General features: G+C 41.5%; 1 protein-coding gene across 2 annotated transcripts in view; it reads right to left on the bottom strand.

Moving 5' to 3' along the window:
* LOC106562001 (myosin light chain kinase 3) overlaps nucleotides 1-14128 on the bottom strand; it is a 33612-nt gene that overhangs the window by 4104 nt on the left and 15380 nt on the right. For both annotated transcript variants that reach the window (XM_014126514.3, XM_014126512.3), the window contains exons 2-8: nucleotides 8619-8712; nucleotides 6539-6836; nucleotides 5254-5804; nucleotides 4966-5071; nucleotides 3949-4042; nucleotides 412-521; nucleotides 50-191 (exon numbers count right to left, since the gene is read on the bottom strand). In XM_014126514.3, the coding sequence (XP_013981989.1) occupies nucleotides 50-191; nucleotides 412-521; nucleotides 3949-4042; nucleotides 4966-5071; nucleotides 5254-5804; nucleotides 6539-6836; nucleotides 8619-8712 (1395 nt within the window). The remainder of the gene's footprint in view (nucleotides 1-49; nucleotides 192-411; nucleotides 522-3948; nucleotides 4043-4965; nucleotides 5072-5253; nucleotides 5805-6538; nucleotides 6837-8618; nucleotides 8713-14128) is intronic.

Raw genomic sequence — 14128 nt, 5'->3', positions numbered from 1 at the left:
AAACTAACAAGTCTTGCAATATATTATATGTATAGTATAAGATTTTTACCTTGAGGTCTAAATGGAGAATGTATTGCTGATGGAGGTACTGTACCCCCTCACAGATCTGTCTCATAAACACGATGGCATCCAGCTCTGTCAGCTGGTAGTTCTCGTCAACGATCCGTTCAAACAACTCGCCACCGTCCACACTGCAAAGACAGGAGCTGGTCAGTGCTGGAAAAGTGATATTGTGCTACTGTGCAAGAAGCAAAGAAGAGGTGAGGAAATTGAGTGGCATAGGGGTTAATTCCACTAAAACAATGCTTTATAGCCTGGAACAGTGTTTGCCGTACCCATATGAAATGCAGATAGGTGGTGCTATTAAAGTTGCAATTTCTAAATACTGACTTAATGAGAATAATGACTTACTACTCCATAATAAGCGTAAGATTTGTCCGTGACTCAAAGGCATCATAAAGCTGAATCAGATTCACATGGTTAAGTTGGTTCATCACTCCTATTTCATTCTTCACTTCCTCCTTTGTTACCCAGTGAGAGGGAGGACAGAGAGAGAGAGAGAATAAGGAAATAAGAGAAGAGAGAGCAGGAAGTCACTCAACCTCAGCAAAAGGAAAATCACAATCTATCACATTTCATGATTTTAGAGAGAAAAAAATCTAACCACTCTGGAGGGTGCTTATACCCATACCAATTATACGTATATGACACTATACCTTAAACATATTAATTGAACAATGTATTATGCAAACCTGGGTTCAACTCAATGATGTATACAAACCCTGGATTGCTGATGCTATTTATTGGCCAGTGAGAGGCTTTGAAGCCACTGGTCGGCCATAGTGGCACTCCCTAGTAGGCACAGTCCTCCATACGAATGAATGGAATTCTAGAGTATTTCACTTAAATGTTCAAGGTCAAAATTACATTTATTTAAGTATTTCTGCTGTTGTAGTGGGGACAGTAACATTAGTAATCTAAAACAATTATACTATGATTTAAAAGGTATACATTAAGGTGTCTGTAATAGAATAAATGTAGCAAAAACAAATGTAGAAATTAGTAAATGTATTTCTATAGCTTCCAAAATATTTTTTACAATGGTGGGGGAGTGACATTTACATTACATTTACATTTAAGTAATTTAGCAGACGCTCTTATCCAGAGCGACTTACAAATTGGTGCATTCACCTTATGATATCCAGTGGAACAACCACTTTACAATAGTGCATCTAAATATTTTAAGGGGGGGGGGGGTTAGAAGGATTACTTTATCCTATCCCAGGTATTCCTTAAAGAGGTGGGGTTTCAGGTGTCTCCGGAAGGTGGTGATTGACTCCGCTGTCCTGGCGTCGTGAGGGAGCTTGTTCCACACAACAGTGACAAAATGGAGGCATGGTGGCTTCAACACAGCGCCCCCTATCAGTCATCTAATAATGTGGCCCCAATAAACTACTTATATTGAAATTATTTGAAAATATTTTCTAATAATTTCCTATAAATAGTCTACTATTTAAAAGTATTTTCAAATACTTCTTTCCAAATACATTATTTCAAATACCTAACCGACCTGGGCTAAATGCATGGGAGTGTATTTGAGTCAGTGTATTTTACTATTTTCAAATACATGCAAATGTATTTCCAAACACATTCCAATATTAAAATACTTGTCTTTTACAATAACATTTTTGTAAAAGACAAGTATTTTAATTTGAAAGTAATTGAAATACCCTAAAAAGACATTATATTATATGATATTATTCCAGTAAGAAACAAATTAAAAGTGGATATTTCTGATATGAAGGAGTACATAAGAGCCATTTGCCATTCTGTTCAAACAGAAATGAATTACCTCTGAACAAAATGCATACATCACATATTGGACATGAGAAACATCGTACTTTGCTCAGTGTATGATTGATTAAGAAATGCATTATTAATCACAAAATCAATATCAGCTTTCTGTACCAGCTTTCTGTTGTACTCATTCAAAGGCAAGGTCAGAAGAGAAGCCAAAGTTGCATCGTTAAAAAAAAGTGCTTATAAAGAGAGTGTGATGATTAGCAAGTGTAATAGGATGTGAAATGAATCTTGACGGGAGCCGTGATGGATTTTGGGTAAGAGAAGAGACACAGGTGCATGCTGTGTGCGTTCTCAGCGAGTGTGTGTCTATGAGTGTCAAAGAGAAATGGAAAGAGTAAGAATAGAAAATGTAAATATGTGTAAAAATATGCAGAAATCAATCTGCCATTTCCTGGAAATATCTTTTCAATAACCAAAAATATTGTTTTTTCAGCTGTTTGAAGCTGGTGTACAGATCCGAAATTAAAAGACGCAAAAATGAAACTTACCAACGGGAAGCATAGAAATAGTGCACATAGAACAGATCTACTGCTTCTTATGCCGGGTGTACAGTACACGACTTTCAAAATCCAAACATTGCTGAACCTCTCACATTAAACAACCGTCTTTCCTGTGGTTATTCGTCTTGCTTGCCAATCTGGCACAGACGGGGTGTCACACACTACAAGATTCTTCACTTGGTCATGAGGATTCTCCACACCACCACGCTGTCTCGTGAAAACAATGACGTGACAATTAGATTGTTAACGTAGCTAGAACGAGCTGCGGCTCAAAGCAGCCTCATAAAAGTTCCCAGTCAGACGTTCAGGCTTGCAATACAGAGTTGAAATAGCCAACATTTTTAATTGAATAACATTGCTTCTGAACTTCATAGCTGTAACGATTTTACACTTTTGCTTTGGTCAAAGGCAAGTACAAATGCATATCACCCTGCATCCCACTGCTGGCTTGCCTCTGAAGCTAAGCAGGGTTGTTCATGTTCGGTCCCTGGACGGGATACCAGATGCTACTTACTGGAAGTGGTGTTGGAGGGCCTGTAGGAGGTACTCTTTCCTCTGGTCTACAAAAATATCCCAGGGCAGTGATTGGGGACATTGCCCTGTATAGGGTGCCCTCTTTCGGATGGGACGTTAAACGGGTGTCCTGACTCTCTGTGGTCACTAAAGATCCCTAGGCACTTACCGTAAGAGTAGGGGTGTTAACCCCGGTGTTCTGGCTAAATTCCCAATCTGACCCTCATACAATCATGGCCACCTAATCATCCCCAGCTGGCTCATTCATCCCCCTTCCTCTCCCCTGTAACCATTTCCCGGGTTGTTGCTGTAAATGAGACTGTGTTTTCAGTCAATTTACCTGGTAAAATAAATAAAATACTAGCGGTAGGCATGGCTCCTGCTGGAGAGTCTACACATCCTGGGTGATGCGAAACAACGTCATCATCTCACTGGCTTCTTCTCTGGCGAGCTCTCATTGACCTATTACTGACCACCGTTCTCAAAAGTTGTCGTTGCACATCTCACACAAGAGCGTCGCAGATTTTGTGCCGATAAAACCGAACGTGTTTGAAAATATCGGGACGTCTGGGACTGCTCAAAGATGAGATCGGTAGCCCTCAGATTGTTCCTCTGACCCACTGAGTAGGCAACGACATGGGGATTATGTCTCTGATCTCAAAAACTTGTCTGGGATAGCTAAATCAGGGCCAAAATCATGTAGTGTACACACGGCTTTAAACATTTCAATGAAAATAACAGATCTATAACTCAGAATTCTATGTGAATTTGGTCGGGTCACCCAAAAAGTTAGATTTTGCAGCTTTAACTTTGTTGCGTAGTAATTTTTCATTTTGAGATAGAGAGAGCTAGTATGTGTGTGTGTGTGTGTGTGTGTGTGTGTGTGTACGTACGCGTGCGTATTTGTACGTGTGAGTATCTCTTTAAGCTGCGGCTAGAGAATTGCTCACATAGAACCTCATAAATAAACTTGACAGGAACATAGAGAGAGGTCAGGGTGGGTGGTGAAAGGTTGGAGTCAGAGAGAGGAGGGGTATAAAGACCAAAGGTCTGTTGTTGTATATCCACTTACCCTCTCCCTCATTCCCTTTACTTTGATCAACTTCGCAGCGAGGATTAGGCCCGACGACAGTTCTGCACACTTATGGACCTGCCCAAAACGTCCCCTGTGGAAACAAGGACACTTATGAGTGCATAGATACTTTACATACATGCTAAAGAGACAGGTGAGAACACAAATATTTGTTCATAGACACTGATGAACACACATACACCCTAGCCGCGCAAGCACAGAGTCTCAACGCGGTATTCTCGGAATCCGTGCTTCAGGTTATGTAGAACCTTTAAAATGCTAGAACTCAAGGCTACATACACCCTGACAAAGGCACCAAAGAGCACAGACCCACAAGCAGTCAACCTTGAGGGGTATCCTTTGCGTTGACCTCTGTCAGGGCTTTGCAGACATACTCCAAGGACCTGTTTTACTCCTCTGGTTTCATTGGAAGTACATCATCATCTGCCACACATGGAGAGTTTTACTAAGCCAAGTTCTTTACGTAGCGAGAGAGCGCCTCTACTCTACATGGACCATGGAGATTTAAAAAAGCCCCTATGCAAATGGAAACTCAACACCTGCCCAAAATAAACCCTGTCCATGACAAGCATAAAAGAAGCCAGTGCTTATTTGCAGACTCTGTTGGGGATTAGCCATGTCTGTGTTGCCAGTTGTTCAGCTCTGCTGCTGATACGTACTATCTCTCCCTGCTTTGCCCGTCGCCTGCTATCATGCTATACTGCACAGTCTGTCAGTCTGCTAACCCTGTTGATATGCTAATGCTGCGCCTGGTTACCGCTGCTGCAGCAAACGGCTCCTCTTGTGTTTTCTACATCGCTATTGTCAGCCAACATCATTGGGTAGACCTGACAGTGTATTTAAAACAGTAAAGTAACAGTTTCACTTTCAGTAAGTATGTTGTGTTTGGGGGGGGGGGGGGGGGGGGGGGTAACAATAACGGGGATAATATATGCAGCACCACAGTCTTTGTGTACAGTAAACACATTCTCGTTGCCCTGGAGAATTAGGACTCACCCTCCGAGAACCTCGTTAGGCTTTACAGCGTAATAAGAGCCCATCGGGACTTGCTTGGCACTCACAATGCGGTGCTCAAAGGGAGCGGGCAACGGTGGGCAGTCATCTGGAAAAGAAGAGCACCGGAGCATGATTTATTATATGCTTGGTGGTATGGGTAATGATCTGTGGACTTATTGGAGGATTGACAGACCATGAGGAGCAAATTTCATACTGCATTTCACCCAGTAACATACCGTTGTGCAATCCATATTGTGCTGAAAATGACATTGATATTGCCCTTCTTACCTATGACCAATTGTTGTGCATCCAGGGCTACCCCCTGTGCAGTTGCTGTAGGGTTTTTAACAACTAAAGAGGGAGTTGGCTGAGGGATAACTGGTTCTGCAGAGTCTTTCACTGTCTCAGACTCTGGTTGAGGTGGAACAGGTTTGTGCTGCTCTGTGGCCGCCACAGGCTCAGACTGGACCTGAGGGACCATCGTTACTGGCTCTGGCTCCGGTTTGGTGACCACATCCAGTGGGCTTGTTAGCGCACTGCTGTACGGGGTTGGTGGTGTTACAATGATAACTGGCTCCTGAGGACTGACCGCAGCCTTTGTAAAGTCCTCTTCAGGGAGAGTGTCCTCCTTGGAAGGAAGAGGGAGACTTTCAGCGGCTTTCTCCGGGGGTTGCCCCGACGGTTGCTCCGGCGGTTGCTCCAGCGGTTGCTCCTCAGTGGTGGAGGTAGGTGGCTGAGATGCAGTGGGTTCTGGATCTTGTGGAACCTCTGTCTCCTTGACTTTGATGTACTGACTGTCTAACTCACTGCCCACCGAAATCAAGGTCACATCAGGAGTCCTAGCAACACAGTAACATTACAAAACAGTCAATGTTTGAACAATGCACAGACCTACACTTTTTCTTCATTAATGAAACAGAATATACATGTAACTAATGAAAACAAGGTGACAGCAACACATTAGATGACATTTTAGATTGTGTTTATTAGTCACATATACAGGGATGCAGATGTAATTGCAGGGTACAGTGAAAATATTATGCTCCGGGTTCCAACACGGCAGGTCAAAATATGGATAGTAACAATAAAAGTTACAGGCTATGAGTAGAGACAGATGCTGATTCTCATGGTAAGTACCCCCCATTCTTGAAATGCCACTTAGTAGGCATGTAAAAATTGGCAACAACAGAAGAACCCTTTGATGTTCTGTATTCCCTTTAGCATGTACCTCATGTTGCTCACCCTACTCAGAGTGAGAGCCCACTGCCACTTGAAAACCTTTCACTAGAGACATGAAAAGGCAGCAGTGGGGTTTAGCTTGAGGTTAGTTTATCATATCCCCTCGTGCTTTCACATTTCTAGCTGAAAGTGTAGGTCAGTGAGTGCAGGTGCTTTGTTATCTCTTCGATGACAATTGACGTCAACTCAACAGCTCCACCTGTCACACCTTTCATAACCCTGTTGGTAGTAATGGTGCTGCTATTTGTTGACAAAAAAAAGCACTTAATAAAAAGAGAGATTGCACTTTGGAATTCCGGCATTTTCTTTTGGTTATGAATCAGTGACAGCCTACCTCCTCAGCTCAGAAAGCACTTCGATGGTGACCTCCACCTGAGCTACGACCACATCAGAGGCGAAGGTCTGGACTCTGGTGGGCTCTCTGCTCTTTAAGGTGACCTCTTTGGGCTTGCGAGAGCCTTTACTACCCCAATCACTATTGGTAGATGGGAATAAGGCCTCGTCGACTGCAGGGCCCTCTGTGAGAGCTTCTGATAACCCGCAGGGATCATGCTCGGGAGAATTTGGGACTTCCACTCCATGGTCTGTGGCCTTCACTTCCTTTACAGGGAGCTCTAGCACCGGCTGGTCACCTGTGGGAGAACAGCAACAGATGTACGAGAAGGAATTAGCTCAAGTAATCACTAATTTGCTTATGGAATCCCCACCCACTCACATTAACTTTGCAGAAAACATCCAGGCAGTTGTCAGTAACTGGTCAACATTGACTGAAAGAACCTTAAAATGCATTTCATGTAAGGAATGTGATATACAGTACCAGTCAAAAGCTTGGACACACCTACTCATTCAAGGGTTTTTCTTTATTTTTACAATTTTGCACATTGTAGAATAATAGTGAAGACATCCAAATTATGAAATAACACATATGGAATCATGTAGTAACCAAAAAAGTGTTCAACAAATCAAAATATATATTAGATTTTAGATTCTTCAAAGTAGCCACCCTTTGCCTTGATGACAGCTTTGCACACTCTTGGCATTCTCTCAACCAGCTCATGAGGAATGCTTTTCCAACAGTCTTGAAGGAGTTCTCATATATATTGCGCACTTGTTGGCTGCTTTTCCTTCACTCTGCGGTCCAACTCATCCCAAACCATCTCAATTTGGTTGAGGTCGGGTGACTGTGGAGGCCAGGTCATCTGATACAGCACTCCATCACTCTCCTTCTTGGTCAAATAGCCCTTACACAGCCTGGAGATGTGTTTTGGGTCATTATCCTATTGAAAAACAAATGATAGTCCCACTAAGCACAAACCAGATGGGATGGCGTATTGCTGCAGATTTATTCTAAATAAATCACCGAAAGCGTCACCAGCAAAGCACCCACACAGTCAGAACGTTTTTTACAGATACCGAGCCTCAAACCCCTAAGAGCAAGCAAAGCACAATCACACCTCCCCCTCCATGCTTCATGGTGGGAACCACACATGCAGATATCATCCGTTCACCTACTCTACGTCTCACAAAAACACGTCGGTTGGAATCAAAAATCTCAAATTTGGACTCATCAGACCAAAGGACAGATATTCACCGGTCTAATGTCTATTGCTCGTGTTTTTTTGGCCCAAGCAAGTCTCTTCTTCTTATTGGTGTCCTTTAGTAGTGGTTTCTATGCAGGAATTGAACTATGAAGGCCTGATTCACGCAGTCTCCTCTGAACAGTTGATGTTGAGATGTGTCTGTTACTTGAACTCTGTGAAGCATGTTTTTGGGCTGTAATCTGAGGTGCAGTTAATTGCCAATTTCTGAGGCTGGTAACTCTAATGAACTTATCCTCTGCAGCAGAGGTAACTCTGGGTCTTCCTTTCCTGTGAGAGTCCTCATGAGAGCCAGTTTCATCATAGCGCTTGATGGTTTGCGACTGCACTTGAAGTTCTTGAAATTTTCCGGATTTACTGACCTTCGTGTCTAATAGTAATGATGGACTGTCATTTCTCTTTGCTGTTCTTGCCATAATATGGACTTGGTCTTTAACAAACAAGGCACACCTGTTCATTTAAATGCATTCCAAATGCAAGCTGGTTGAGAGAATGCAAGAGTGTGAAAAGCTGTCATCAAGGCAAAGGGTGACTACTTTGAAGAATCTCAAATATATTTGGATTAGTTTAACACTTTTTTGGTTACTACATGATTCCATATGTATTATTTCATAGATTTGATGTCTTCACTATTAATCTACAATGTAGAAAATAGTAAAAATAAAGAAAAACCCTGGAATGAGTAGGTGTGTCTAAACCTTTGACTGGTACTGTATAAATAATGTTTGAATGATTAATTGATTGATTGACTGAAAAACATGAACTGAAAAATATGTATCAATGCCAACAGATAACACAGAGACAAGTCCAGCTTACCTGTGGCGATTTGTAAGCCCTCCTCCTGGACCTGAGTCCCCTGGTCACAAAGAGTGACTTTAGGCTTTATGCTGCTATCTTCTAATTTCGTTTTCTGAGGGAAGAGAACATCCTTCATATATATTGTTTCTTACTACTTCCTCACAATCGAGTTTAACAATCATTCTACCACCAATGTGGTATGGTAGCTCAATTCCAGGAGTATGTATGATATCAAGTTTGAACAAGATAAACCACATATAGCAAACAGGAGAATTAAAAAAAAAGTTTAAGGCTGAAATATCTTATCTAAATGTTTGTTCACATCCACTCATCATCACATTGCCAATACTTCAGGCATGGACTTGAGGCACGGAGAATGATTGAGGCATGGTCTTTTTAGTATTAATGATGAACTGGTGTGACATATTTGAAATGACAACACACAACTGATAACAGACGCCTACTGGGCCAACTCAGCTGGACTCTGTTATTAGTTTACTCTAAATCATGAGTAACTGGGAGATGCCAGCAGTGAATCTGGCCTGGAAGTACACCGCAGGGTCATAGCATGGGTGGACAAGAAGCAATGCTGTTGTGATCTGTATTTGCACGGCATACCTTACTGGCTCTAATTAGAGTCCATCTGTCTGCCTAACGCTATCAGACTATTTACTAACACTAAATTAAACTACACTATCTGCAACCCAAAAATATCTAAATTTCAATCTATTAATCAAATGTATTTTATAAAGCCCTTTTGACACCAGCAGTCAGAACGTTTTTTTACAGATACCGAGCCTCAAACCCCTAAGAGCAAGCAATGCAGAGGCAGAAGCACTGTGGCTAGTAGCCCTTGACTGTCAGTTCCATTTCATGACACATAAGAGTCATTGGGCGAAGGCGTCTTCTGTAGGGGGGATTTTTGTTCAGATCCGCGACCTTATCTTTCATATAATAATCTTCCAAAAACAGAAGGTTAAATTGATACGCACCTTTATAGGGTTAGGGTTCCCACACGGCCATATTAGGTTTCAGTGCTTGTTTACGGAAAACAGACGGTAGACAGAGGGGACTATACCTCTGCTAATTAGCTAGCTGCATCTTCGAACAGCTGAGTGTAAACGGAAGACAGACGCCACAAACATGTTGTCACTTAAAAATAATGTTGGCTGCAACTGTGTTAATACAGGTTAAAACAGAGTACAGTAAGTGTGTATTTTGAAGTGATGTGAAAGTAGAGGATTTATGTTTCTAGAACTTTACCAAAATAGAGACTCGATTCATGTTTAGATGGAGTATTCGGCTGTTTTGGATTCCAGAGCCAATTCGCCCTTTAACAGAGCATGGTAGGTCCTTGGACAAAGGAGTAAAGTTAGGCTCCTTTAGTCCAATATTGGGCTAAGTGGCTTCTCTAGAGATTTAAGAGTACTTGTGTGGCCATTAAGGCCACATTGTTTAACAAGACTTCTATTGGTGCTATATCTGAGTGTTTAACACCTTTTCTGTCTTCGGAGTTAGTCATTTTAGGGGATTTGAATCTGGGTTGGCTATCCCTGGCCTCAATGCATATGCATTGATTTTAAACTCACTCAATTGATCTCAAAACCCACATGGCTAAATGTGACAAATCCTGTTAACTCCTCCTTGATTGATTTAATTCTTACTAACCCGCATAATAAAATGTGTCTAGCGGAGTATTTACATATGATACCAGTGATCATTGTCCCATAATATGTATTAGAGATATGAAACAGCAAAATACTAATTCTCATTTAATTAAGAAGACACATTTTAAAAAGTTTTCTCCTCAAGGATTTTTACGTGACATGTTCTACTCTGATTTAGCCACCGTCTCTTGTATTCCTAACCCTGAGTTGGCTCTAGAAAATGTATCCTCCAAATGTATTCCTCTGGCACAGTGGTTCCCAAACTTTTTATAGTCCCGTACCCCTTCAAGCATTCAACCTCCAGCTGCGTACCCCCTCTAGCACCAGAGTCAGCGCACTCTCGAATGTTGTTTTTTGCCATGATTGTAAGCCTGCCACACACACACTATACAATATATTTTTTAAACATAAGAATGAGTATGAGTTTTTGTCACAACCCGGCTCGTGGGAAGTGACAAAGCGGTCTTATAGGACCAGGGCACAAATAAGAATATAATAATCAATAATTTTGCTCATTATTTAACCATCTTACATATAAAACCTTATTTGTTCATCGAAAATTGTGGAAAAACTCACCACAGGTTAATGAGAAGGGTGTGCTTCAAAGGATGCACTTAACTCTGCATTGTTGGGTTGCATTGGAGAGAGTCTCAGTCTTAAATAATTTTCCACACACAGTCTGTAACTGTGTTTAGTTTTCATGCTAGTGAGGGCCGAGAATCCACTCTCACATAGGTACGTGGTTGCAAAGGGCATCAGTGTCTTAGCGCAATTTGCCAAGGCCGGATACTCTGAGCGCAGCCCAATACAGAAATCTGGCAGTAGCTTCTGATTAAATTCAATTTTCACAGAACTGCTTGTTGTAATTTCGATGAGGCTCTCTTGTTCAAATATCGGTAAGTGGACTGGAGGCAGGGCATGAAAGGGATAACGAATCCAGTTGTTTGTGTCATCCGTTTTGGGAAAGTACCTGCGTAATTGCGCACCCAACTCACTCAGGTGCTTCGCTATATCACATTTGACAGTGTCCGTAAGCTTGAGTTCATTTGCAAACAAAAAATCATACAATGATGGAAAGACCTTTGTGTTGTCCTTGTTAATGCAGACAGAGAAGAACTCCAACTTCTTAATCATAGCCTCAATTTTGTCCTGCACATTGAATATAGTTGTGAAGAGTCCCTGTAATCCTAGATTCAGATCATTCAGGTGAGAAAAAACATCACCCAGATAGGCCAGTCATGTGAGAAACTCGTCATCATGCAAGCAGCCAGACAAGTGAAAATTATGGTCAGAAAAGAAAACTTTAAGTTCATCTCTAAATAAATAAAAAAATGTGTCAATACTTTGCCCCTTGATAACCAGCGCATTTCTGTCTGTTGTAAAAGCGTTACATGCTTGCTGCTCATATCATTACATTGTGCAGAAAATACACGAGAGTTCAAAGGCCTTGCTTTAACAAAGTTAACCATTTTCACTGTCGTGTCCAAAACGTCTTTCAAGCCGTCAGGCATTCCCTTGGCAGCAAGAGCATCTCGGTGGTTGCTGCAGTGTACCCAAGTGGCGTCGGGAGCAACTGCTTGCACGCGTGTTACCACTCCACTATGTCTCCCTGTCATGGCTTTTGCGCCATCACTACAGATACCAACATGAGCAGCAGCTACGTTTGGTAACGGTTAATGTGATTGAATGTTAATTATTTGACTAGGCTACCTGTATTTGACATTGTGTTGTTATTTCGCTGAACACTAGATTGTTTAATTTTATTTTTGGCAGTGAAACGATGCTACTCAGGCGAGAAAAAAAAACTCACCCAAATGTATAGACCCATTGGAAAAATATAAATGGACTGTTTGAAAATGTGAATAAAAAAATAAAAAATAAAAAAAATGTTTTATTTTATTTATTTTTGAAAATGTGAATCACATTTTTATTTGGCGTGCCCCCGACGGCATTGCATGTACCACCCCCAGTTTGGGAATACCTGCTCTGGCAGATAAACATGCCCCTTTTAAACAATTCAGAATCAAAGATAGCTCAGAAGAAAACCAAGAGTTAGATCTATCTCAGCTCATTCAGGTGAGAAATCAGGCCTGAGCCAAAGCAAGGAAAACTGACTCTGTAGTGGACTGGCAATCTTTGAGACAATTGAGAAACAGATGTACTATCTCAATGAAGAAAGTTTAGTCAAGCTACTTTCTAAGCTCTCAGACTCTGCTGGTGATCCTTCTACATTTTGGAAAACAGTAAATGAACTGAAGCGTACAAATTCCTCTTATCCCTGCCTAAACAAGCTCTGTCTGACTTTGGCATCATAACTGTGAAGAATGGGATAAATTATGCTTTTAGTCCTAATTTTATCTTGGCAGGATTTTTATTTGAGAGAAATTGTGGTTTAACTGACCCCGGTCAATCAATCAACTGCTCTTCCCTTTGCCAGCCTCCAGCTCCACTGAGGCTGATATGCTTGATCCATTTTAGCTGCAGCTCTCTGCCGCCACTGAATAATTAACCCTGATTTTTTTACCGGACTGTTATATCTGGTACTATCCCCAAGGTTTGGAAGACAGCCCATGTACTCCCTCTTCACAAAGGTGGCCTTATTTCTAAATGTTCTTGCCCAGCTAAAATATGCATATCCTTTCTTCAGGTCCTGAGCTACAAGCAGTTAGATTTGGGTTTGTCATTTTAAGCGAAAATCGGGAAAAAAAAGGGGCTGATCCTTTTAAAACTCAGATCGTTCTTATCTTTGAAATGCATTCTAAATGTACATCAGTCAGGTTTTATACCAGGTCATAGCACTATCTCTGCTGCATCCCTAGTTATAAATGATGTGGTTAACTGTATGAATAAAAGGCAACATTGTGCTGCCCTCTTCATTGACCTGTCAAAGGCTTTTCGATACTGTTGATCACTCACTGCTAATTCAGAGGCTTTCTTCAATTGGCCTAGACCAGGCTGCATGTAACTGGTTAATAAATTACTTGACAGATAGAACTCAACGTGTATCTACTGATGGTGTTAAATCCGGATAATATGAAAGGTGTCCCGCAGGGTTCTGGGCCCTGTATTTTTTACTGTTTACATTAACAATATTGACTTGTCTGTAAAAAAATTGTAACCTGCACTTGTATGCCGATGATACTTTTGTGTATGCTTTTGCCCCCATGGTTGACCAGGCTCTATCTGAACTACAGCCTGCATTCCTTGTATTACAGAATCACTTTATTGACCTGAAATTAGTATTGCAGGTAAAACTAAGTATATATTGTTTACATTTACGTCATTTAGCAGACACACGACTTACAGTAGTGAGTGCATACATTTCTTTAGTGGTCCCCCATGGGAATCAAACCCACAACCCAGGCATTGCTAATGCCATTCTCTACCAACTGAGCCACACAGGTGGATGGATACTCTCCGGAGTCTAGAGCATAAAAGTAACGATTTAAGCATATGCACTTTTGATGGTGTCCATATTGATGGTGTCCCGGCTTATACATATCTGGGCATTTGGATAGATGAAAAGCTGTCTTTTAAAAAGCATACTGATGAGTTAGTTAAGAGGCTGAGAATAAAAATGGGCTTCTATAGAAATAGGTCCTGGCTCTTGCTAATTAGTAGAAAGCAGATTATTCAGTCGACGTTCCTATCGGTCTTAGACTATGGCGACATCATCTATGTCAGGGGTGGGCCATTTGCTAGGGATGTAGAAAAAGTGTGACATCAATCAGGCCGTCGAGGACTGGAGTTGCCCACCCCGGATCTATATGTGTAACAGTGTAGGTTCCGTCCCTCTCTTCGCCTCAACCTGGGCTCGAACCAGGGACCCTTGCACACATCAACAACTGACACCCACGAAGC

Source organism: Salmo salar, chromosome 11 (genome assembly GCF_965601325.2).
Source record: "Salmo salar chromosome 11, fSalSal1, whole genome shotgun sequence".
NCBI classification, from domain to species: Eukaryota; Metazoa; Chordata; class Actinopteri; order Salmoniformes; family Salmonidae; genus Salmo; species Salmo salar.
Note: the sequence above shows the minus strand (reverse complement) of the source record. Positions and strands in the feature narration are given on the sequence as shown.